Source organism: Melanotaenia boesemani, chromosome 16, assembly GCF_017639745.1.
Source record: "Melanotaenia boesemani isolate fMelBoe1 chromosome 16, fMelBoe1.pri, whole genome shotgun sequence".
In the NCBI taxonomy this organism is placed as follows: Eukaryota; Metazoa; Chordata; class Actinopteri; order Atheriniformes; family Melanotaeniidae; genus Melanotaenia; species Melanotaenia boesemani.
Window position 1 is genome coordinate 25,805,919 of NC_055697.1, and position 26,897 is coordinate 25,832,815.

At 39.8% G+C, this 26,897-nt stretch overlaps 1 protein-coding gene across 1 annotated transcript in view; it reads right to left on the reverse strand.

Moving 5' to 3' along the window:
• The window catches only part of meis1b (Meis homeobox 1 b), a 77,922-nt gene that overhangs the window by 49,668 nt on the left and 1,357 nt on the right, over positions 1-26,897 (reverse strand). Inside the window, exons 2-7 of the mRNA XM_042009939.1 lie at positions 25,595-25,815; positions 24,363-24,504; positions 24,016-24,066; positions 23,396-23,446; positions 22,085-22,228; positions 13,272-13,383 (exon numbers count right to left, since the gene is read on the reverse strand). Of these exons, the coding sequence (XP_041865873.1) occupies positions 13,272-13,383; positions 22,085-22,228; positions 23,396-23,446; positions 24,016-24,066; positions 24,363-24,504; positions 25,595-25,815 (721 nt within the window). The remainder of the gene's footprint in view (positions 1-13,271; positions 13,384-22,084; positions 22,229-23,395; positions 23,447-24,015; positions 24,067-24,362; positions 24,505-25,594; positions 25,816-26,897) is intronic.

Genomic DNA, 26,897 nt, shown 5'->3' on the forward strand with positions numbered 1-26,897 from the left:
ACACACATCAACTGCCTTGTATTTCCACTTCTTCATCAGCTAAAAAAGAAAGAAAGAGATACACAGTACAAGCCAGAATAAAAGTGCAAGCTGATGAATTCACCCTTTCATGTTGAGCACTTTTGCTGTGTAACTATTGATTTTTCCCCTCTTGCCTTTGTGTTGCCGTGTTCTTTCTTCTAACCTGAAGATAGAAGGCCATACTTAGTTCAAATGGGAGCACTTGTGAGAGGGGCACACAGCTTCTTTGCCTCAAACACTCAAGACACAAAAATGGTGAGATCCCTGAAATTTTGTCTCTTTAGCTGCTTTCTCACACTTAATTCTTGCTCTCAATTGTTTCACTGCCTCTCAGATAGCTTATGATATCTTTGACTCACCGAGCTTCAGTCAAACTCGGCACAAAGCAAACAGATCAAGAGGGAGGGAGTCAAATGGACTATGGAAGAAGATGGGAAGGGGGGAGGGGATGGTAGAGAGGACAAGGACTATAACAAAAGCTAAGAGCACTTAACAGCACAATGACACCGCAGTCCTTTCCAAAAGTCAGCTGATGTGCTGAAGGGCGTCCCAAAGTCCTTCAATATAGATGTAGGACAAAGGGGGGGGACCTTAAGCTAATCTGAAAGGAAAACATCCTATTTAACTTTGCTCTGACCAAAATTCTGTTGATGTATTTTCCACAGGATAAACTCGTGAAATGCATGAGCCATCAAAAGATCCTCTCCATAAACTCAAACTACTAAGAGCTAAGCTGAGGCATTAAATTATTATTTTTAGCCAATCCAATTTTACTAAAAATACATCCCTGAAAATGGCCCCTTCCAGTAAACGGAATTTTAAAACTTTGCTGGCAGCACTAACTTGCATATCTTCACGCAATCTATCAACACCACTAGTTTAATGAACTAAAATTAAGTTTAAATGTATTATTTCAGTGACAACAACCAGTCTGCCCCAGCTGTAATCATGCCTTCATGTTTAGGAGTGTACTGCAATTTACCAAACTAAAGATTCCCACTTTGTTTGTTGAAGCTACAGTGCACAGCACTTGTCTGTGTCTACAATTTTCCATATTGTAAATGTATGAATGACACAACCTCTGATAAAAAATTTTAACACACATGGATTTTCCCACTCGTGCTAACATATCAGCACCAGCTAAACTGAAGCATGTAGTAAGATTAAACAGGCACGCTAACCATGTGGTGGTATGAGCTAAAAATAGCACATTAGCTTCCAGTGAGTTTTTTCTTCTTCTTCTGTTTTTTGGAATAACAGAAGATTCAGTATTATGAGCAAGTGTAACAGGATCTGCACCCACAAGCTCAGGTTAGTGAGGGGATGGTTAGAAAAACAAGATAAGTCATTATCTGAGCTACTACCCACTCTGTTAAAATACGTTTAATTGTTGAGTGGTTGCATGTAAATTTTAGGGGTTTAACTAATTTTTCATGGGTAAACATGCATTTATATCACCATAGGACGCCCTCACAAAAACTCCCTCAACAATATTCATACTTATGGTTCACAAGCTGGAGTATAAAAGATTACCCACTCGATGGAACACCGCATCTCAATTCCCCCTCCTTGTCACAGATTGATAGGCACAGGATGTGGTGTGGGGATGTGGGGGATTTGTAGTCCTATCAGCCGGCCCATACGCAGCTCTGATAAGACTTTTAGGACAGAAGCAGAGGAAAAGGAAGTGAGTGGGTTTACAGCAACCCATGTCCTGTGGAGCATGAGCCCATGTGGACAGGAATGATATGCCCCCCGTGGATGCCGGAGTTCTCGCCACACAGTCCCACCAAGTCACTTCCTGAAAGAGGCAGCCCTCTCTGGGGGTGACTTCCTGTAAGAGTATGACCTCTCTGCTGCTTAAGAGAATCTCAATGGAACAAAGACCTGGCATTGCTCATGGGAGTTGGTGTGTACAATATACATATATGCAGTTTGTGTGTGTGGTTAACACTGTCATTCAGGCCTTTACTGCAAAGGTTATCACAAGTGAGAATCTGCCCCCAGTCCTTGCTCATCTCTTTGAGTTTCACTGGCTTGTAGCGAGAGGGGACGATCAGGTTACATCCAAATGTGTCTTCGCAAGTGTGTGCGCCACAAGTGGCAAGCTTTGTGTTGTTCTGCAAACACATAAAGTAAACGCCCATGTTGCCCCCCAGCCCAGCCTGCTGCTTCTGTGTTTATCTACAGGTATTTGTTATCTAGGCCTCTCTTTCCTCCTTTTCCCTCCTTTAACTCTTAGAAAAGCTTGGCAAGGTCTTTATCTCTTAGCTGAATCCCTATAGCAGGTATCCATGTCAAAGGGACCAATGGGAGGGGTCCTCTGGGGAGAGCATGTTTGGTCTGGGTCAGCCTTGGGTCAAGCTTTGGCCAGAAGACTCACATTAAACAACTCTACCTTCAACTTACCGAATAGTTACCTGGGCTCACAACATGACATCTCAGCCATGTTATTTCACATCTTTATGCTACTTATCAACACAAAAGCCTAAACTGAAATAAAGTATAGTTTGTTTACTGAACAGACAGGGGTCCAGTAATAATAATAATAATAATAATAATTATTATTATTATTATTATTATATAATAAAGTAGTGCTGGTTTTAAAAAAAAAGTTCCCAGCAACCCATATCAATAAAACATATCCACAGGGATGCAGGTTGTGACCAAAAATGGTGCTGTTGCTGGTATTTTTCTTTGCATGAAATTGGCTTTGTGTGGGTGTAGTTTGGAGAGCTGGCTGGTAAATTTTCCCTTTCTTTTGTTGGGAAAGGAGGGGGGCCTCCATGCATAATGGTCTTAGCCAGGGAGGTCTGGAACTGTGTTCATAAATTGAATTATTTCAATTTGAGGGAGAGAGTGAGAGAATAATGGAGAGTAGCTGTGAGAGTGTGTGTTGCATTTACATGTGAACATATGCATGTGTGCTGGTCGAGAGAGGCTCATTTTTATTCTTCTACAGGGTTCATATTTACAAGCGAGAATAAAAACCAAGTTGCATAAGATTACAGAAGAGGCCAAATGTTAAAATGCAGCTGGAAGCTGTGGTAATGCATAAAAAAATGACTCCTGATCGTCCTGAACATCATAGTTTCAGTATCCTTTCATTCTTACCAAAAGGTTAACTGAATATAAAATACAAACAAGTTGCTTCCCTTTGTATTCACTGTACTTCATAAATACTAAAACAACTGATATGTCTGTGTGTTTGTGTGTATAAGGGTGGAGGTGGGGTGAAAATATTCCTGACACAATATAATCGGCAGGGGACCATATGGCAAACTGGCAGCAAGCTATTTATCCTTATCCTCTTTGGAGGCTAAAATTAGTACTTCGCTGTTTGTAGCTTTAAGCTGGACTCCAACCACTGCTATAGTGCTAATAATAAAGGGAACAAAAAAAAAAGAAAAGAAAAAAGAACAAAAAACTGTTGGCACTACTCCACCCTTTCCATCCTCTGTCTTCCTCTCTTTCTTACATTTTGTACCAACTCTTTTTTTCTAATTCTTCTTTAGACTCTCTTCTAACATTTTCTTCTATCCTAAATAAAAAAAATATCCTAATTTAAAATGATCAAACTCTGAAATATGAGTTTTAATATTATAATATAGGCTTTGTTTTAGTCAGGTTCCCTCAGTAAGCCCATATGTCAGGAAAGCCAGGATTTCCTAAACATGGACCCCCTTGGCTAGCTTAAGAGCAGAGGATGATGAAGCTAATCTCTTTATCAAAAGCCTAAATAAACGTGTGTGTTTGCATGCATGTGATTGCTTGTTTGTGTCTTCTTGTGTGTGCCAAGGGGCCAAACAATGCTTCTCTACCAAACATTGTGCTAATACCCAGTCTCTTTGCTCTCCCCTCCATTGTTTTTCTCACTTTCCTCTTTTTTTTTACATTGAGATGAATCCCACTGGTCTGTCTAAAATGAGTAGAATACATACTGTAAGTGTTAATTGTTACGTCTCCTTCATCAACAAAAGGAAATTGCTTATGAAAAAAAGAAAAAAAAATAATCTTGTTTACTTCTGTAATCTTCAGGTAGATGTGATTGCCTATATTCTCCAGTCCTGCAGTCTGCTATCACGGATTTCCCTGAAAAGTTAAGATCTATCTGATCAGTGGCCTCCTGGGTCCTGAGCTCAGCTCCTTTTCAAGTGAGGAGGAGGAGAAGAGGAGGACGGAGACACAATCAGCACTGAGAGGAGTGCAAAGACAGAAGGAGGACGGAGAGTTTAAGGTCGTTTTATGGGCCAGACGTAATGTGTTGTGACACATCAGTGACAAGTTGCTGTGATTTTACTGTCAGATTCACTATGAACCTGTACTGCTAGAATTAAGAGTCAAGGCATTTTCCTCTGTGAGATCTCCGCTGTGTGTGCTTAAAACTGCGTGAACAGATCAGCATGTGATTCCAGACAATCTGGAGCTAAACTGGAAAAAAAAGATAAAATAAGAAACAAAGCAAAAACAGCTGACAATTCCACTATTTTGCACTTCATTCACATAGACACACATGCATACTCAAATATAATTGCATAAGAAAATGAATATACTGTTTTTCCTATTTGTTTGCATGAAACGTGAAACATCACATTTCACCTTGTTTAGATTTGTAAGTCAAAGCAACAGAATTTATTTCTGAAATGAGATATCCAGTAATTTGACAAAGTGGCATCTTCTTTTATGACATAAATACACTAGAACTGAGCCAGTTGTGGTGCTTTTTGCAGACATAAACTTGAATGAAGATTCTAAACAATTTAAATTTAGAGGAACTGTGTCAGAGTAAAAGACTTTCTCTTGCTTAAATTTTCATCTCCTGCAGAAAGGAAAAAGTTGCATCTAAAAGTTTAGGAGGAATAGCGTTCACGACCTCTACACATTCAAGTTTTCTTGTCATAATCTCTCCATCCGAACACACAAGAGACATCTACAAGGAACAGAGGGTGTGTAAATAGAATCTTTTAGCAAACACTAGTAATTAGATATAAGCATTTGGCATTCACACCAGTCACAAATTAAAGAAGAGTGCTTCCTGTAAACAGACAGTGAGAATATGTCTACATCATTAGTGTGCCACAATTATAACATGGGAGTTAAAGATACATTTCCCTCCCGCTTACACTCCCTCTGTGGAGCAAATGAAGTAGAACCTCTTTTCTTTTTTTTCTCAGTGTATCTGATCCAAGTGCATTTTTGGATGAAATAAAGAAGAAAAAAGGCAACACAGGCAACTTTAAAAGACATAAGCAATATTTATTTGAAAGAGTTTCTGAACAGAACACATACTAAGCAAGCACAGAAGCTAAGTGAGAGCATCCAGGAGGCAGGGAGTGCAAGAAGGAAGCTATTTCATGTGGATGCATCTCAGGAATGAATATGTATTTCATGTAAATTGTGCACACAAGAAATATTGTAATGCCTAGGCTAGACTTTGCATTTCTTTGGTCATGCAAACATGCCCACATGTAACCAACAGACAGATTGAGACAGACTGAACGAACGCAGGGAGATTTAAAGTAAGGGAGAGAAGAGGAAACATTTCATTCACCGTCAAAATGTGGCAGTAATTTTACTGAATGTTATTACAGAAAGTCAAAATCCAGTATACCATAAGAGTAAAGACAAAGAGGAAAGTGAAAGAGACAAGTGAAGGGGGAAAAGATTGAGACAATATGAACAAATATAAGACTCACACAATGAAATACAATCAGGAAAACAGAGTACACAAATCCCAAAGTATAAAAGTTAAATAAGTTCTGACAACTTATCAAATAGTTTTATGATTGTTTACCTTCTCACACATGAGATGTTCACTTACACCAATAAAACCAAGTTAGAGAAGCTGATTTACAAAGCAGAAGCTCATTTCATAGAAGGAAGTAGGAGAGATCACTTTGTTTACTTTTTATTTCAGACCCTTTCTTCCTTAGGACCTCAGTGGCTGTGTGACACCAGCCTTTATCCTAAAAGCAAACTGACTCCTCACTGTGGGAAACTGATACAATTTCCTCCTTTTAAGAGGGGCAAACTCAGGCCACTTGAGTTTGCCTTTCTGCCCACGAGGCAATAAAAAGTCATGAAGGGCCATTTTCTGCAAGATGAGTCACTATGACGGCGACACATCAGCTGCTATGAAAGAGAAAGGTTTTTTAGCTCTCAATGAATCTGAAAGAGGAAGGTCACAGCTGGACACTGAGAAGCCAACATGTCTTTTTCCCAGGTAAGCACAGGTAATAATGTTTGACATGCAGTAAATCCAGTTGAGGCTGAGTAAACGCTGCTACCGCTAATACTGAGATTCTAAAGGATCTTATCTAAAAGTGTTTTAGAGCCAATTTACCTTTATAGTCTGCAATATATTAATTTTCATGAATGACATGTGTGAAGGTCTGTGATCTTGTGATGCTGCAGATATTAGACTATGATCCACACCCAGAGTGAATGTACAGTGTCCCGGCCACAGCTGATGTTATTTGTTTGCAGTGGTGAATGCACCTCAATAGACTTCCAAACAACGCTCAGCAGCACTTAGCACAGTAATCAGCAGTAACTGCTCTGCCTGCCTCTTCTCACATATATGCAGAGACTGTTCCAGCATCAAAACACTTCCACAGTATTCAGTTTGAGATCCTTTCCTTTACATCTCACTTTTAGGTTTGACTGTTTCTTTTTGTCTTTTAATTCCACTTTCATCCTCTTCCCTCTGTTCACACCCTGAGGAAATCAAAATGAGAATCCCGTTTGTGTCTGCCAGCTACTGTACTTCCACCTCCTTTCATACTCATTGCAGAATAATCAAGGGAGCCACATACCTTTTATCTACCCACAAAGCCTTACATTTAAACAGATTACCGGTAACGCTGGACACCAGTAAGACAATTACCGGACCATGGATCTAGCTCGATTATGTCTAGACAATGTCTAGACAATACACACACTAACTTAAATGCTATCTTTTAAAAGGTCCATGTGTCTATTTGAAGACTTATGCATTTTAATATTTGGGCCAAGAGAGAAACTATTTTAGCATAAAATTAACAAAAACAACTATTTTCAGTTGTAACTGAATGCAAGCATAGCTTTACACTTCTAATCTAAGTTCTAAGTGTTTTTATGCATCTAACTGTTATAGTTAAAATTGAAAAGGAAAAGGAAAACAGCATCCATGAGCTACTGAAGGAGAAAATCAAGTCAAGAAGGGGAAAACACCAAACAAACACATACAGTTCTCTCTTCCAGTCTACTGGACAATCCGACCAATTAATCAGTGACTGAGGGAGCCACGTGAAGCCCAATGATTGGATGAGCAGGAGCTAGCTGCTGATTGCCTGGTACTCCTGCTCATGTACACGATTGCCCACCCTGGCTCTGAAAACTGCCCAATGAGATGACTGACAGCAATAGCCACTCTGTGGCCTGACCTTGTTGGAGGGAACAGAGGTTGGACAGTGTATGCATGAATGAAGGGATGACAGCAACAGGAATATTCCAGCTTGATCAATGAGGATTCACAGCCAGTGAAGATTATGCACAGTGATTAACAATAAATTGATTAAAGTTGCACTAGGATATGATAATGAAATCCACAATACATAAATAAAGTTGACGATCCAAATGGTGGAGCCACATTTGGAGCCACATCCTGAATCATGTTCATCCCAGCTGGGATTGGCAGCAAAATTAGCTTATGTTTCCTTCTCTTGTTTTCACAGTATCATCTGTTTAACAGTATTCTTCTGTTATTAGTTTTGTTACACTCACAGTACACAATGTACACAACAAATATAAGGCTGACCTCACTTAATATACTTAAACACTTAAAACAAGAAATAAACTACCATATTGGTCAGTGAACACGGTCATAGAGTACATGCTTGACAATGCAAATATTGGTATGAATTTAATTCTCCAAATTGCATCAACTAACCTGCAGAATTTAGAGTTGGATTACACACAAAAAGCAGAAATCTCAGGCCACTACTCAGACACCAGCAAGGCAGGCAGACACTAAAACATAGCCTTACGGGGAGCCATTTGTCTTGGCGCAGCACACTGTACTCTTTACAAACGGTCTGGGTAATTGGTGATACATATCTAATATCGCCAGTCATCGCCTCATTCCCTGGATGGTTCTGACTAGCAGAGAAAGAAACCCTGTAGCTTTCAAAAACAGAGCAAACAGTCTGCTCTGCTCCTCCGCTCAGCCTGCATCCACAAAGCAGCAGCTGACCGATTCACTGCCTGAATGTTATTGTGTTTCCTTCGCACGGCAGGCCCTCGGAGAAGCCAAAGGGTGTCCTTACAAATTCACACAGGCAAAGAGAAGTACTTTATACTGCGAGAAAAGGAGACGGCTCGCTCATGTGCATGAGGGACTCCCTTCCATTGCAGGCATATATGATCTGTTAGCTTTTCCTTTGCCCTTCGAGCATTACTTTTCACAGAAAAGTACGATCCAAGACTGCAGAGGGGCTTCTCCAGAGGGCTTGTGGGTATTAAACAAAGGGGCCTGTTGGTAGGAACTAGCTAACACACAGCTGGGCTAATAGAGTGGGACTAATTAACTACAGGGTTGCTCTCTGACTTTTCTTGTCGATGCTTGCTGGATGTTTACAAAGATCTCCCAGAAAGAGGGAGGAGAAAAAAATATAAGAGGCTTTCTTCTTTGTCTGCTCTTTAGGGAGAAAGGAGACACCCAGGACCGATTTTAATGACATGTGTGAAGCAAATGTGATCCTCCCTCTATTTTTTGTCACTGTCAATGGAATTTAGTGCTAAAAAATACCATCGGCATTGTGGTCAAAGCATAAACACCATAACTAAGGATGCAGCATGTGAGAATTGCAACCACATGCAAAAATAAAAGCCATACTTTTTCAAATCGTTTCTGCGACACAGACGAAACTCTGCAAAACATCTGCTAGATTAAGAGTTATCCTTGACCATCTTGTTAAAAAATAAATTATCTAATTGTCAAATACTTTGTAATTAGATGAATGTTTGTCCCTTTTATTAACACAAAAATGTTGACTACTGATCTTACATAATGTATGGATCTTCTCATGAGTCCTCCAGCTCCTGGATTTGAGTGTGAGTACATTTCCGGGTGGAAACAGAAATCTTTATACCAGTGGGCAGTGACCCATTAAAAAAAAGAGGACAGAACGGAGCATGTGTTTGTCTCAGGAATAGCCTCAGAAAAAAGGCTGGGAAAAAAAAGGAAAGAGAGGAGAGTTCACTTTTTAAAGGCTATGCAGCATCCTTCCTCTGAGCTGCTTCGCTTTGCTGCTGGGGGGAAGCAGGCTGGAGGAGAGATGAACATGGGGTAATTGATAAGGAAACAAGAGAGAAAGAATCACAGAAAGGTCGAAGGAAGAGAACGAAGAGAAAGTCTAAGGGAAGGAGTAAAAGAGATCGGTTGAAGGATGGATGAGAGGAAAAGGGAAAGAATGAGTCAAGGGCTGTAAGATGGTCATTAGCTGTGTGGCTCTGCAGGTAAAGGGGAAAAAAGAGGCACAGATAGAAAGGTCAGTGAAGAAGCAGCCAAGATTGTCCTCCCATGAACTACACCACCATGGGCAAGCTGTTATTATGACTTATAATTCTGTTTTAAAGATAAGATGTCTCTGGCAGACTTGCCAAATGTGCTTGCAAATTTTCCAAAGAATTCACTGAGGCAACATAGAAACATGAGGCAAATGCTGAAAAGTAAATTCTTACGGTTAACCTCAACCAGGATCTTTTCCTAACTCTCGCCAAATGATTTATTGCTTGAACCTAAATAATTTTTTTTGGTGTCTGAATCAAACCAAACACAGAATGAAAGTAAAACGCCTCATAAAAGAGGATATTCAAACTTGGTAAAAACACTCATCAATCTCATTTCAGTTACACTGATACTGAGCGTATCTTGTCTGGAGAACTTGTAAAAGCTATCCAAAGACAGTTATGAAACAGAGATAATGTGGAAATATAAAATGTGAGAGAGGATTATGAACAAGATGGACAGAAAAGGAAGTAGGGAAATTTAAGAGGAAAGAAAAGATTAAATCATCAAGGAAAAGATGAGATGAGAATACTGAAGTAAAGCATGAAAAAGTGGAAAGAAGGAAAAAGTAAGGGAGAAGAAATGTAAAAAGGAGACTACATGAAGAAAAACTGTAAAATACAGTTTAAGAACGGTTAAAATGGAAGACAGAACAATGGGGAAGAATGAAGGTGCAAAAGAAACAAAGAAAGGTGAGAGAAAGGGAAAGAAGAGGGATAAACAAAGCCGGTGTTTGAGAGTGAGTAGGAGGCATGGAAGAAGAAAAAGGGGGAGGAGGGAGAGAAAAGCACAGGGATACATGAGGAGAGAGAAACCGGCTGACAGTAAAATGAAAGAGAGATTGGAGAGTAGGTGGGAGACAAGGGAAAACTGCAAAAAAAAGAGGGAGGATGTAAAGATGAAAGAGAAAGAGAGAGGGGAGAGAGAGACAACAGGCTGAAGCAGTCAGGGAGAGAGTGAGCAAAGTGCCAAACAGATAAATAACCAGCTTACTGGGATTACCAAGTGAATGACACAGAATTTGACAGAGCCAATATGACGTGGCAGTGATAGCTCTTAACCCATATAAACCTGAAACCAGTCCAAGATGTCCTACGGTATTTACTGTTGTCACTGTGTCCTGATGCTGGTTGTGTGTGTATGTGTGTGTTTTGTTTATGTGGGCACATACACATATCATGGTAGCTGCAGGCTGCAAAAAAAAGGCAGAAGCTGTTTGATGCTACCTGTTGTTTAGTTTAAACATCCAAATGAATTTTCTTCACAGCCAAATGTGCATTGAACCTTCATGTAGGCATGCCAAAATTATTACATAATAACCTAATTTTAGCTAAATGCGATAAGTTTGAAATATTATTTCTCTTAAAAGCAGATATTTCAAATTTCTCACCTTTTTATAAATGTTAATTTCTCCACTTCTGCTATGATTTAATCACATGAAAGTGAAGAATTTGCAACAGCAATAGTTTATTTTGAGTGTCTCTCAACACAGTTCCTAACCCTCTCTCAAGGTATCGAAATTCTTGTATTTGAGCAAATACATTTTGATGAGCAGCTTTAAAATCATAAATCTAATTGTCAAGCATGTCATAACCACTATAGGCACATGTTGGTTTTAACTGTACAGTGTCCGAGATTTAGTGACATCTAGTGGTGAAGCTTCAAATTGCAACCAACTGATTACGTCACTGCACCCACCCTCCCTTAAATATGGAAAAAAGGCTGATTATAGAAAACATAGCAAGTCTTTTGTTGTTGTTATGCTGTAAAACTGTAAAAATACTCTTTATTTTCTTCTAAAATGAGGTGATCAACAGAACTAATACAAAAAATATATAAATACATCTACGGTTGCCCCTTTCATTTTGCCAAGTTTGGAAAGACAGAGTGGAATTATTATTTGCAGGTGCGGTTTTTTCTTTCAAGTTCTCAGTGCAAATAAATGGCACCTGAATTATCAACCTACCATTATGACTAGAATACCATAGTGGTGTAAAACTAAAAGAAAAAAAAAACAAAAAACAAAATCATTAATCTCAAGTATTTGTGGAATAGTTCTGTAATTTTTCTGATTTTCGTGATCATGACGATCACTCCCACTTGTCACTTAAATGGCTAATTGAATGAAATAGTTATTTGCATTGTTTACTTTTAAGGAAAACATTTTAACTAATCTTTCTACCCTTACTTTTAAGTAATTACAAGTTTCCACACCTGCATATATCCTCACAAACACGTACATGCATTGTGTTCAGCTCCCAACTTGTGACACTTGGAGCAATCATAGCAACAAATTCAATACTCTGACACACACCAATGCCCATGTACATTCATACAGACGCTACTGGACTTTTTAACCTTTAATGAACTCAACCAACAAACAAAACCCTACAATAAGCAGAGTGAGTTGGAGAAACAGATTTGAGGAGACAGAGAGATGATGAGAGAGTCATTGGAGGGGGGCAAACATAAGAAGCGAGTCTATAATTGGAAAGATCTGAAAAATGAAGTGTCAGTTTGGTCAATAGGGGGCAAGGGTCACAGAAGCAGGAGCCCAAACTCGGCACAGAGCACGCTCATTAAAACAACCAATCAGATTTTGCCTGGCTGCCCCCAGACCATTACTCATCAAAGTTAGAGGAGTGCACACACTCACTCTCACACAATATTTTTCTTTGTCTTTCTTTGCCCTGTTTCACCGTAATTTCTGTGTTCTTTCATCTTTCATTTTCATCTAAACTTAAGTCTAAACTCTCACAGTTGAGCATTACTGAGGGGTAATAACGCAGGACAAACAATTGGTCAGAGAGTGTGTTAAAAAAAAAAAAAAAAAAAAAAAAAAAAAACAGAGCGAGTTGGAGATGGAGACAAAGACAGACAGAGTGTGTTGACTATTTAAGTGGCTGCTCGTTGGAGTGGAAGGCATGGCGGTGCTCTCTGCTCCCACCCAGGCTCTGCCTTCTGGCACTGGCAACCCTGCAAACTGCTCGCCTTGATATCGCCTTCAATAATACATAAAGTTGCTTTTTGCCTACAGTTTGTTTGCAGCACCAACCCTACCACCACGCTCTCCCACTGCTGCCTCCCTCCAACTGAGTCTCCCTTTAATACTCACATAATCTTACAATGTGCAGACATCAAGGCTCAGCAGGAGTTTGCATATTCAGTCAACAATATAATTCTGATTATTTTATTTATTGCAGAATAAACGGAAGGATTGGAAGCTCGACAGCCATCACTTTTGATCAAACATACATCATTAATGTTAAAAACACTCATTTAACAGAATTTTGTTTTTTAAAAGGTTGTCCTGTTTTAAACAGAATCCACTGAGGATCTGAACAGGTTTTATGTGCCGGATTTTCCTTGAACAGGTGTGTGAAGCTAAACGTTTTCCTGCTGGCAGCAGGAAGAATTAAACCAGGAGAAAGACCCAGTTATGCTGCACAGCATGTTCACTCTGTCGCGTAGGAAAATGAAGAATCCCTACCAGGTCCAAGAATTGCTCCTGTGACCTCTGGCCTCTCTGTGAGTTATTAACAGCAGGTGTGATCTAATGTTAAAACTAAACTCCACTTGAAATGCCTACTGTAAATATCACATAGGAAAGTTTTCTATCATGCACTTTGGATATATGATATAATTTAGATGATAAAAAAAAGTCAACCTTCTTATTCTATTCCATAAAATCAACTCTTACCTTGTTCGCTGCTATTATCACCACTGTGCGATGTGTGTCCGCCGCTGGATGGTCCCGGTGTGCCTCCAGAACGCGTGGACGCCGTGTCATCATGATCTCTGTTCCAGGATGTCTGACAAGAAGAGAAACAAAGCAGAGAAGTTAGTAAACCTAGTCAGCTAATAGCTTTTGAAAACACAGAAAATTCATTTCAAAATTCAGCCATCATCGCCAGCTCTCTGGCCAGTTGTCAAGTGTGTGTGAGTCTCAGCAACAGTTTTATCAAATGCAGAATATTAGGGCTTGATAAAGAGAAAGGCCCAGACGAAAAGCGAGCAAACATGTTGTATTAGTTCCCAGCTTTCTGAAGCATGCGATCCACGGCTGCCTCCATTTGGCTGAAACCGCAAGCAGATGAAAATACAAAACAGCTACAACTTAAGATAGGCGGTGGTGAGCGCCAGGGGGTGATGTCATCCAAACAGAGGGAGAGAGCGGGAGGTATATAACTCAAGTATTGCCACATCAATATAAATCCTCTGTTTTATCCAAAAATTAAACAGAGAACATGGATGGCCAGTCCCACTAATGTAGAATTAAATTTCATTTTGGAGACAAGACAAAGACATAATCAAATAAGCTGAAGTTTTCCCACAGTCTTTTCTAAAACAACTACATGAAACAAAATATTCCATGGCCAACCAAACTGAGGCTAACTGAGAACAAATAAAAAAGTTTAAGCTTTACTGCAACTGAGACTAGTTTTACCCTTTTAGCAGCTGACAAGACAAGAGGGGCTCAGGAGACCTGAGTTTATATATAGTGAGCTGAATGTGTATAAGGCCAGATGAGTGTCAGCTGCACACAGGACAGTAGAGAGCAAATGGCCCAAACAGGAGTGAAAACTTAAAACGCACACGAATAGTGTCATCAGACAGGTAGATGAGGCTGGCAACAAACAGACACAGAGAAACAGAAACATCCCTCATTCGGGTTTGATGCTTACACACATGCACATAAGCAAAGAAACTACACATACAAATCTCCCCCCTGCCTCTTACAGTACAAAGCTGCTACATACTGGTGAAACTAAACCAGATGTTACTTCCTATCTCCCAGTGCCTCTCAGAATCAGCATTAGCGTTCAGGACAGGGGAGAAAAGAGACTTCAGAACAAAACGAAATGGAACCTAATGTCTTATCACACACAGCTCACTACAACAAACAAACAAAACACGCGCATGCAAACATTTATCGAGCCTCCTCCACCGCTTGAGACAGCCTATCTTTGCTCTCGGAAATCAAATGAAGCAAATATCAAGGGGGGCAATGTGGTGCTTGCATCACGCTTTTAGGCCTTTGCGACGAAATGAGTGATAGAAACCCACACAGAGGAAGAGAGGAGGGGGAGGAGGGGGACGCGAGGGAGGGAACAACTGGTTTCAATTGGGATACTACTATTGCTGCTGCTGTGAAAAGAGGTTTGGAGTTGAGTTTAGCTTCATGAAAAAAAGAAGGGAGACATTAATTCATGACATAGGGTTTGTTTAAAACAAAACCTAGATGGAATAGAATAACAAAAAAGAAAATACAAGTCAGCAAATTCAACACATTTGGGCTGTATTAGAACTCGTTTGATGTTCCTGGGCTATGAAATTATAATCCACTGCTTACATGAAGGATATAATCGTTTTTCAAATTAGGCTTTGAGGCTTTGCAATAAAAAGGAAAGTCACTGCACAAAGGCATGACAGGGATGTTGATTGGGTAGATAAACGTTGATTTTAACAGGGATAAAATAGCAAGACAATCCTTTCTTCAATCTCTTAGAAATCCTTTTTGCTGACCGTAGAATACACACATTAAAAAAAAAAAAAAAAAAAAATGAAACACCCGTGCATGGCCGAGTGACTCCAGGGAACATCAGAAGTGAGGTAATCCAGACCACATGCTCAGAATGCAAACAGTTAACACTGGCTTTTGCCAGTTTCTACAAAAGTGCAGCTTTTAAAAATGAGCAGAACTTATTTATTCAAAGCTCTGTGAAAAAGAATCATGCAGTACCCCAGGGATGCTGAACAGCAAGTATTAAAAACCCAAGAGCCCCAGCTCACAGAAATTTTTTTTTTTCATGTTCTTTTTGTTGTAATTCTCTAACAAATTCCATTTGAAAATATAATTAGAAAGTAGAAGGGGAAATGGCAAACTACTGCATTAGCTGTAATTGAACAAAAGAGCGCTTTGCCTGCTGGGAGGTGGCCATAGAGGCCCCATGGGAAACGGGGCGGGGCTGAGACAGGGCCTGGTGGCATCTCCGCAGGGATGGGGAGTTTATTTATAATCACAGGCTGCCCTTGGATGGAACAGGCCCGGCACTGATCTAACACGCAATTAATACACACACGGCTGAGATCACACAACGGCACAGGTCACACAGCATGCGTGCTCGCACACACATGTGCACTCAAAAATCGTTTTTTTCTTTATTTTCATTTATTATTATGTTTTTCTTTACTTAACTTGTACACACTTCCACACAGAGAAGTACTTTTTCTCTACCTTGTGCAAACACATCGCATACCTGCCATCTAAACAAAAGCACACACCTTGACCACAAGACACACAATGACAATGAAAATACACACACCCTGAACCAACAACACTTGAACACAAATAAACAAGGACACCTTCAAAAAATGTGCCATTTGTCTATTCATGGAATGAATAGATGAATAAACAGAAAGCATGAGGAAATGGAGAGAAAGAGGAGTCCCTCTGCACCCAAAGCTGCACACTTGATTTATTCTCTCCCCTTAATGAGCCACCATGGTCTCTCACTCACTGTCACCATCTCCTTAACTCTCTCTCCTGCTTGCGGTCTCCTGAGCAAGACATAGATTAATTTGATGCTTAATTGTTCAATAAATTCAATTTTCCTCATTCTATTCTGCCTAGCTTTAAAGTTCTTAAATCTGCCGCGCCAAGCCGAGGGAAACCTTTTTAGCTACACATACCTTTTTTTCTTTCCCTTCTTTTCTTTTTCATCACCATTTTTCTTCCCTACACCGCCCTAATTCGGCATGAAAAGATTTTCCTTGCTGGAAATTCTGATTCCGCTATGATCGGTGAGGCATTCCAATCCAATGCATTCTCATTGTGCCGCATCTAAGATGCAAGAGGGGCTTCCCTTTCTCGCTGTGCCAGGCCCCATATCATACAAGCGCTCATGCAAGAAATGTTGCCTTGCCAATTCATTTGCAATAATAAAGAAAATGGTTAAGGTTGTTGTGCTTTACCCCCCTCCTGCTTTCCCCTCTTTCTTCACTCTGAAATATCTTTTGTGATGATATGGATATTTACTTTTTACTCTGTGCCAGCGAGTGTGCGGAAATAATTGTATGTGCATACTTAATGGCACAGACATAAATATCAAAATAACCCCCCACGTATACACTCCTCAGTGGTGGTACATCTGAATCAAAGATGACAGTTGGGTTACTTCATCCCCCATAATTCTTTGATGCATCTGTTCTCTGTGGTTGTTTTCTTTAACACCATTTTTGACCTTTTGCTACAGCGCTGTTTCCTTAAGTTGAAATCTGTGAGAATGCCATGTGTTGCAGCAGCAAGATGGCCTGCAATAACTCCGGACACATTCTCCCACTCGACTGAATGCTGGCGGGAAAGCTGTAAGTGAAAGGGGCTGAAAGGCCAGCTCTTGTTTACTTTGATTTCCACTGTGACTAGATAAAGCAGGATCTGCCTCTGTGATAACCGGCCAGGCAAGTGCTTGCCCAACTACCTTTGCCTTCTCTGCTTTCTCCACCCTACTCCTCCCCTTGCTGCAATATTAGTGCTTCCAAAATGAAAAGAAGGGCTGATAATGGTATGCGTGGTGGAAAAAAAAAAAAAAAAAAAAACACAAAAAGGAACAGACTCCTTACTACCTCCCATTCTGTTCTGAACTCCCCTTCCTCCCTCCCTAACTCTTAACAATAGACAAAGAAAGGAGAAATAACCTTATAATTGCTGAAGGGGGTGAGGGAGAAAACTGGATTTGGTCTCTTGAGTGAGTAAAGTATGCTACATTGAATAGCCGTCAGGTACTCTTCAATCGGCTTTTTAAAACTGGTGGGTTAACCTCACAGAGACAAGCAAAGATAATCACACGTTTAAGATAATTACTAAAGCTTTCAAAGTCAATTTAGATGGCACTCGTGGAAACTGACAAACTGATTTTCTTTCACTGTGGCCTTTTCTACTCCAGTGCTAGCTATACACTCCCTGTTTACCCTACGAGAGCAGAAATCCAAACAAAAACATTAACTCAAGTGCTCTCCCCTCCACACTATCTAACCCCAAACAAAGCATATTTATGTTTTTCTTTTTTTTAAGTTGTGAATGAAAAGGCAGGCGTGATGTCTTAATGACATGTTTTGCTGCGGTTTCTTCGTTAGCCTAGCTTAGCTTCAGCTGCCTTTCTGGGATGTTTTCAGTGGATTCCTTGGAAACGGCTGCTTGTGATGGTGGCCATTGTCACAGGCTTGCAGGGGGTTAAGGGAGAGAGGAACTTTCCATTAGCTATGTACACATGTGTTAAGCCAGGTTATTGTTTACTTAGCCAAAGAAACCACAGCAGGCCTCAGGGACAGACATGGCTGCTCATCATCAGTAACAGAGACACAAGCCAAGAACTTTATTTGCAATTGGGATCTTGTGGCTCCACTAAGCAATACTTTCCAGCAATATTGCAAGATTAAAAAGAAACAATAAATCAACCAAACAGAGAAAGAAAAAGACACAAACACACACGTATATAAATGCATGGTGGATGTCTGAACATATGTAGAGGCTCCCAACATTCTGATTCTTTGAAGTCACACCGGCTTTGAGTTGCATAATCATAATCACCCCTACTTGCTATTCCACCACAATAATGAAGAGGCTAAGAAACACACAAGTCACGTGGTCGCCTCTTTGTATCACTTGTTGAATCCTCAACAGCCGCCCAGCATTCACTCCCCAATGGACAAAAAAGGGAGTTCAGGGGAGGAGAGGGAGGATGGGGAGAAGAGAAGGGAGGGAGTGAGTGGAGGGTCAAACTTCTCCTCTATTCAACTACAAAAGCTGCTATTACCAACAATTACTACAATGATTCAAAAGTTTGTATTAAGAACAGCAGTGTGCCACTGTAGGAGAGCTAGTGAGTGTGCCTGTTAAGTCGGGTGAAACTCGATCCATACCTCAACGAGAGGCGGATAGATTAGCGATAGCAGTGTACTGATTAGGAAAATAGTGGCTGACCCCGGCAGTCATGGTTTCCATTGAGTTTGGAGTTGAGGGGGTGACAGGGGTCACTCTTTGACCACCAGAGTTACCTAAACCAACACTGCTGGATCTCACTGACCTGGAAACCCGCATTTGTATTGCATAACAGTGCTGTTTGTTGGGAAAAGATACTGCGATAGCGTTATCAAGAGTGAATTCTTACACGGTGACCACAACACTTAGCTCACAAGCCGGGTTTGTTTAGGAAAGATTGAGCAGAATGTAAGAAAAACAGCAACAGACCCCAAATGTATAGATGCTTTTCAAGATTGCCAGCCATTTCACATTCTTTTTACATGATTTCAGCAGCAGTGCCACAAAACCTCTTTAATATAAAAATACCCCTGCACTAAATTAACACAACAGATCAACAGCTGGGCATTTATAATCATTTAAGGTTCTTACATCCACAAAAAAAGTCAGGCAGTGAATATTTTTAAGGAAGTTTCAATTATTTCCAGCCCCACTTCAGCCTGCATGGCTCAATCAAGTAGAGGAGCTCTTGAGACTTGGAGTGAGTCCTCAGCACTATTAGTAGTGTTCAGCTCGACAGCAGAGCCTGGGCCCTCAGAGTTCATTAGCAAATTGCTGCACCCCTCCCCATGCTCTCTGTGCAATTAAAGGCAACTGTGCAAATGATGAACAGCAGCATGGAAATACCTCCTCGATTCTAAAGACTAAGGTGAACATGTGTGCCAATCAGCAGAGCAACTGCAGCCATTTTCCCCCACAACATCAAACCATATGTGAACACAAGGCCTCTGCAAGTGAACTTTTTTGTCTCACATGTTTGTATACAGATGAGCTAAAAGCAGATTTAATGAGGCAAATAGAAATTTGCAGCTCAAGTGAGGACGTCAGATATGGAGGGAAGCTCTCCAGAGACCAGCAGGGTAAGAGTTAAGAAAGTCCAACTGGTGCTAACCAGTCACTCCACTCACATAACACCTGAGGGGGGTGCTGCATTTATCAAGCCAGTCTGAACACTTGCACACACAGAGGCATACACACAAACAGACACACACATATATGCATATGCTTGCACACTGAAAGACACACAAACATCAGCGAGTAAGCCCAAACTAGCTGAGCTGCATTCACAAGGCAGAACAGAGCCTCTGACTTTTTCACCTCTCAGCTATGTTCTGCTTTTCTTTTCAAAGGGGCGCCCAGTGTCCCTTCACTTGCCTGCATACAAGCTTTAAAATAACAAAAAATAAATAAAAACAAATATATATATATATATATATATATATATATATATATATATATATATATATATATATATATATATATATAAGAGTAAAGACATGTACATAATATGCTAAAAATTACTGTTATGATGCAAGGGAAGGATGCATAATGCAGCAAGAAAGTCAGCATTGTTGGATTGTTGAGTTTAATAAATTCAAAGTATTTTTTTTTCCACTGACATTTTTTTTTCCTGTTACAGTCGCCTCAGTGGAATAAATTGGTTTATGAATAAATGAGCCCACTTTCTCCATCTTGTTAACATTGTTCTTTTGTGCAAATTCTCAGCATTTTTTTTCTAGTCCACTTCAACTTTATGCCCGAGGGCATACATTAAAAATACATATGGAAAGAGATAATGCATATACAATGCAAATTCATTAAGGGTGTCACTGCCTAACAATTCCAGATAAGATGACACACAGAAATAGCCACAAAATGTGTGTGTATATATATATATATATATATATATATATATATATATATATATATATATATATATATATATATACTAGTAATTCATGAAGCGCAGAGCCATTAGATTGACAATGTAAGTATTCAGCAGTGAGAGGCATGCACCCTCTGCCTGTTTGGATATGCTCATTTACACACAGCCTGCTGCTGTAGACAGTCTTATCCTACAACAAAATCAGTCCCATCCCTCAACCTTACTCTTCTGTCAAAAAGTTTTCCCTACGTTTTTATATAATCTGCGTCTTCAGGTCATTTATATTATTCTTTCAGAGTAAACATAACCTTGTCTGAATTTTGTATATATATATATATATATATATATATATATATATATATATATATATACCTTCAAGGCTCATCCTTATATTAAAATAGGCCATGTATTCCATTCCTTATAGTCAATTAAAGATATATATATATATATATATATATATATATATAGCTTCATTCAATTTATTGACTTCTTTTAAAAAAAAAGAAAATAAAAACAAAAAGTTTTTAAAGTTTATAAACTGAAACCTGTAGAATACAAAGGAACTGTTCAAAGAGACACTTAAATGCACAAGTGGCGTCTGTGTTATTGAATTCTGTTAAATGAAGTATTATCTTCCGCGTGATCTTTCTCATTTCCATAAGACATAAGGGTTGAGGATGGAGGAGTGCATGCGCGGCGGGGAGGGGATCTTCCCAGTCCGCTCCCAGTCTTGCCATTCAGCCCAGGACATAAAAGCCCGTGGCTGCTTCGCTCTCTGCTCAGACCAACCACTCAACCATATGGAAGTCCGCGGATTTAAATTATTTAGCCTAATCGCTTCATTACTTTTTATGTTGGACTATCCAGCTAATCCCTTTAATTTGGATACTTGATTCCCCCCCACCACTATTCTTGGTATACTCCTCAGTCCTTACTTAAAACTCTGGGATAGTTTAACTTATTGAAACGCATAGTGTCATAGCCAGAGACCCCGTGTGCCTCTCAGATGACGAGCTATTGATGGCCGAAAAATACGGATTAGCATAATTCAAATCATCTTGTGCCATTATCATTATTTAACGGCAGTGTACGGACCATTAGGGTCATGCCTGTGCTCATACGATGTCCCCGGAGTGCCAACAGTCAGTGGAGCACATAATGAAGGCTGTGGTTATCTCTGATATCTGCACAAAAGGAAACACTCCCTAATCTACCTTTAATACCCGCTGCTTCTGTAGCTTTTCGAAAATAAACCATCTTATTTGTGCTGAATCTCTGCGCTCGGAGCGAAATAAAGGAGGTGAGGAGGGGTCTCAATAAGCAATGTGCACTCATGTCTAAGGAAAAATACTGACAAGACACTTAATGAACCGTGAACCCTACAGTGGAGAAACCAAAGCATCTAAACTACAGTGTGCAGCAGTCTGAGGGGGCTTCACACAGCGCAGAGGAGCTCATAACGTTTCCGTTTATGAGTTCAAAAAGAGAAAGAGAAGGGAAAAAAACCAAAAGAGGCTCTAAATTAAAATCGACATGAAACAGGTCACGTTTATGGCGATGCCTTTTCGAGGTAATCTTCCCAGGTCGGTTCCGGGTTCAAGTCTTAATGGACCAATAATAGCAAGATTATTCAGATTTTTTTTTTTCTTCATTCCGATGGATGGAATGTAAAACGATTTTAATATGCAAATAACAGCAGAGCGGAGTAGTGACCCAGAATAGCTGAATAGCCAATAGGGAGAACACGAACACTCTCACACACACAGAGAGAGAGGGGGAGAGAGACTGGGGGAGAAATGAAGCCTACCTGATCTAAGGCCACCGATCTTGTGATTTCCTCGCTGTCTGATTTGGACCCGCCCTCTCTGTCGTCTATGACCAAGTCGATGGGCATCTTGCCTTTCAAGCAGCTGATGTACCGGTGACAGAAATTATCACACAGCTCGTGTACCTGCAGAGAGATGAGGAAGAAGCGTCATGCGCACATTTAAAATGGATATTAAACAGTAGTGGCATATACAACAACCATGACAACAGGCACCTGAAATATTGAAATGTTTTACAAGAACTTATAAGCTAATGATCACTTATAACACTAACTATGTAATTAAAAAAAATTAAAACATGAATTTCTATTTGTGGCTCCATTCACCTTTTATGCACCTTTTATGCACATAAAAATTTAAAAAGACTTTAAGATGACGTTGGACTCAAATAGCTCTGGTGCACCCCAGCCCCATGTTATCCCGCTCTGACAGTAATCACACTGGAAATTGTAACTTTATTTTGTTTTTGTTTTCTTTTTTCTTTTTTCTTTTTCTCCACTCAGAATAGAGATATCGTTGAAAATTGACAGTGACAAGAGGGCTCAGAGGCTACAACACACTCAACACCCGTGCAAAATTCATCATCGGTGCCCCGGGTAGTGGCCATTAGCGGAGAATGACCCGCTTGACTGACATTTAAGGTAAACTGTTTAATTTCGTCTACTTATTACATTATCACTGCCAATGTGGCGCATCCTCTGCTGCTGAAGAAAGAAAAGGCATATCAGCTGCATAATGAATGGAAAAAATAGCCAATGGTTAACTTTATTTACTGATTTTATTTTCCATCTGCACAAAATAGCTTTCATTGTAGAGAAAAGCGCCGCGTGCGCAGGCTTTCAAAGTAAAAACTTTTAATAAGTTTGATTTTTATTGCTGGGAGTCATAGTCTGGGTTAAAGTTGACATCACAGGCCACTGTAGTCCATCTGATAGAGACAAATCAAGAGTTTTACACCCACTACTCGATCTATCCACAGATGGCCGCCTGGGGCCTTTTGCCCTCCACAAAGAAATACTTTCTAAAAAATCCCAAAAGTTCGCCTATATATTTTCACCTTGCATGCAATTGCTGCCAGAATTAAACTTCATTAAAACATTTGGGGGGAGATTTTGGGTACAGAGATATCCGTTCCAGTTGTAACAGCTTGCGTAGTGATTAAACGCGGAAGAGAAATGGCCCCATGATTGATTTTGACGCTAATTATAACCGACTAGCAAAAATACATTTATGCAAATACAGCCCATAGGTCTGAAGTAGCACCCTGGACAGAAATGGCAAGAGAATATTACCTTCTCCAGCTCCAGAAGATGGAATCGTAAAACTTGAATGGCTTGAATCATCTGAAAAATTTAAATAACAATAAAAAATTAGATGTTCACATCTCTTGATATTAAACAGGTGCGTTTTTCTTAATACAAGTAACTGAAAATGAGGAAAATGTTCATAGAAATGGTTTTATGTGAAGCTGATATTAAAGTTGGACGTTATTGCTATATGGAGAGCAGGCGTACAGTACAAGCTGAGCCTGCAATAAGCCTCAGAATCAAAGATCTATTAGCCACCGTGTAGTCGTGACTAAAATGTTGATCTAACATCCCGATTAGAGTACCAAGCTGTACGAAGTGAAAAGAATGAATACAAATAATTTTCCAGGCAGAGTTCAAAGGTGCGTGACAGCTGTCTAACAGCGGCTCTTCATGTGCACATGCAACCGGGGGCACAGTCATGATATCAAACAGCTCAAACGGAGCAACATGATGTGCAATCCTGCTTTAAGTTTTCAGCACCACGTGGCTCTCTGACACATAGGATCAGCCCGCCAATAAACATCCAAACAACAGCTGCTAGAAGCTTTTCAAAAACAGTGGTTAAAAGTACAGATTTGCTAAATAATATGATGTTTTCTTACCAGATTATCCAACTCTGGATTCGATGAAAATAAAGGTTTTTCTGCCCGAATCTAAAAGCAAAAGATTTTCAGATAGGGAATGAATATGGTTAATGATACAGTTATAATTAAGAAGGAATGTAAAAAACTAATTAATACACAGTTGTACTTTAATACTTCTTTCTGCGTAGGAGAAAACTAAATTAAATTACAAAAACATATTTTAAAATTACTTTTTTTATTAGTTAATGTGCGCTTATTTGTTAACTTTGGGCACAAAAGTCAGAGCTCTACACTTTGGACATGCAGGTAAAGGAGCTCAACCAGCCCGAACATGCAGCAGCTTCCAAGAGTCAAACTTTCCTGACCTGTTTTGCAAACACTGCTATGTCTTCATTGAAAGATTCCGATGAACAGACGTCTCCTCCTGCCACCCCGGGCTCTCTGGGGGTGCAAGTCGCTAATTCACATTTCTCAAAAATCAGTGCAAGCAAGGGGAACAGGGGGTGCCTGGGAACACACACAATAGCAAATGTCACCAGAGAAAACAGCAGCCGGGGTCAAGACTACTCCAAGCTAGATTTAGCCAGCCATGCTACTCTTGGAACAACTGGCCCGTGGGGACTGCTGCTGCTGCAGCCCCGCGTGCGGCTCGGAGAAAAGGCTGCAAACAACGCGCAGACTTATCTGATTAAATCTACACGCGCTTAATAGCACGAAAGCTTTAGAGTCTGTTAAACTATGTTTTGCACAGGGTCTCCATTTGGATCACAGGTGTGTATGTGCATTTGGAGAATATAGGATATACGCCTGCGGCAAAATATGCGCACATTTGTTTATTATTTATTAAGTCCTTGGAGTAAATATATGTAGGGTGGTCAAGCGCTGAGGACAACACGCCTCCTAAAGTCCAGTGGTGGGATAAGATGGTTAAAACGGTGACTGCTTCAAGTTCAATCACCCTGAAAACACAATTCCTATTTTTTTTAATTAACTCCCAAAAATGACTAAGCAATACACATTTATGGGATTTTCTTTAATTATGGTGTATTTTATTAGGCTGGAAAATTAGTAAAAATGTTTCAATCAGAGAAGGTAATTATTTTATCTCATAATAAAAATATGAACCTTTGAATAAATAAGAAGAGTAATTATAAAAGAGAGGAATTAAAACAAATAAAGAGGTAATTAAATTGGATACTTTAATTACCTCTTCATTTGTCAAGAATCAATTTTAAGTTGATATGTGTAAGGTTGTATATAAAATAAAAAAAAACTTAGAGTACAATTTAATTTTTCTACGCTTGTATTTAACTAATTTAATCAGAGAAAACAAGCTGTAACAAGTATGCACTTTTTAAAAGTAAAAATACACAATGACTTAAAAAAATGAAAGAGCAAGAAAAACTCGAGCAGCCTTTCTCTCCTCTCAGCGCCTTTGCAGCACTTTCTGAGTTCCAGACACGGTGCCGTCCCGGGCAACCAGTCGGTGTATTTCCTGACTAATTTTGGATCCACAATTCTTCCCGGCCGCACCGTCCAGGCCTGGATACATCCGGGAGTGACTTCCCCCTTTCACCGACGAAAAGACTGCACCTACCCGTAAATAGCGTCTTTATCTCTCTTGAGAGCGTCGTTAACGGAGGAGCCCATACTGGGAGGCATGGTGTTGGTGTGGGCAGTGTGCGGGTACTGGTGAGAGTGCAGCTGGGGACCGTGGTTGAGGTGCACCGCCTGCATGGACCGGGCGCCGTGCGGATCTCCGTACATGGTGGTCGGGATGCCCACACCGTCCATCCCGTAGTGGGGCAAGTCTTCGTACTGCACACAACAAAACACGCGAGTCCACCGTTAACAGGCATGCACAACAATATGTAGGACTCTACACAAAACTTTGCTGGGAAACTACAAGTCCCAGAGACACAAAATAAGTTGGCATGAGAGATTACACTTTAAGTTCCGTAAAATAAAAAAAAATCTAATTCTGCCAACCGAGTAAAGTTGTTTTATTCATTTACAAAGCCAGATAATTTCCTTAATTAAAGGGTTTTTTTCTGAAAACAGATGCACTAAATCCCTTTTACACCTCCATTTCAAAACACTATTATTTTACATGAAAACCGAGAAAAATACATTTATCTTTGTGATCTGATATTATACAACTTGTCAAGGAAACTTTTAAGGATTGAATTAGGACGTTGTTTGAAAAACAAAAAACATTCTTTAGTTTTCTGTTTTCTTCACAGTGATCATTAAAAATACATAAAATTTTCAGTGCGTTTAAAATGTCAAAAAGTACAAAAACGGTAGCAACACACGTTTATAAGGTTTTTCTTTTAATATATACATATATAATTTAGCATCCAGTTGGTTTTAAATACATCAGCCTAGTGTGTGTTTTCACTGTGCACAACATAGGTCTTAAACTTGTCAGTTATTGTGCTTTCTAATTTTAAAGGCTCATGACTGTGTTGCACATTATTACCCACCATCACACTACGATCTAAGTAAACGCGTGTTGCGTTTTACGGACGACGTTCAGCTAAAAATTGAAACTTTTTCAAGAGTCTGTTTCAGCTCAATAATGCATCGTCGTCTATAAGTTCTTTAGCTGTTTTTTTTTTTTTTTAGTTTACTTAATAATCTCAGAAATGTTGATTCAACAAAGTTGGAAATTTGAACCTTAAATTGAGGTTTGTCTCTTTAGTTGACTGCAAATATGCTTGAATTATTGATAGTGCTCTCAAGACGTGACAAACAAGTGTCGGGGAGAGACTAAAATGCATTATCACTTAAAGCTGAGCGTTTCGACCCTAAAGGCAAAGAGGTGCAAACCCCAGCGTGGTGCAGCTCCAGTGCCAAACTAAGCAGCTAAATGTTCCCACTGCCTCGACCATCCCGTC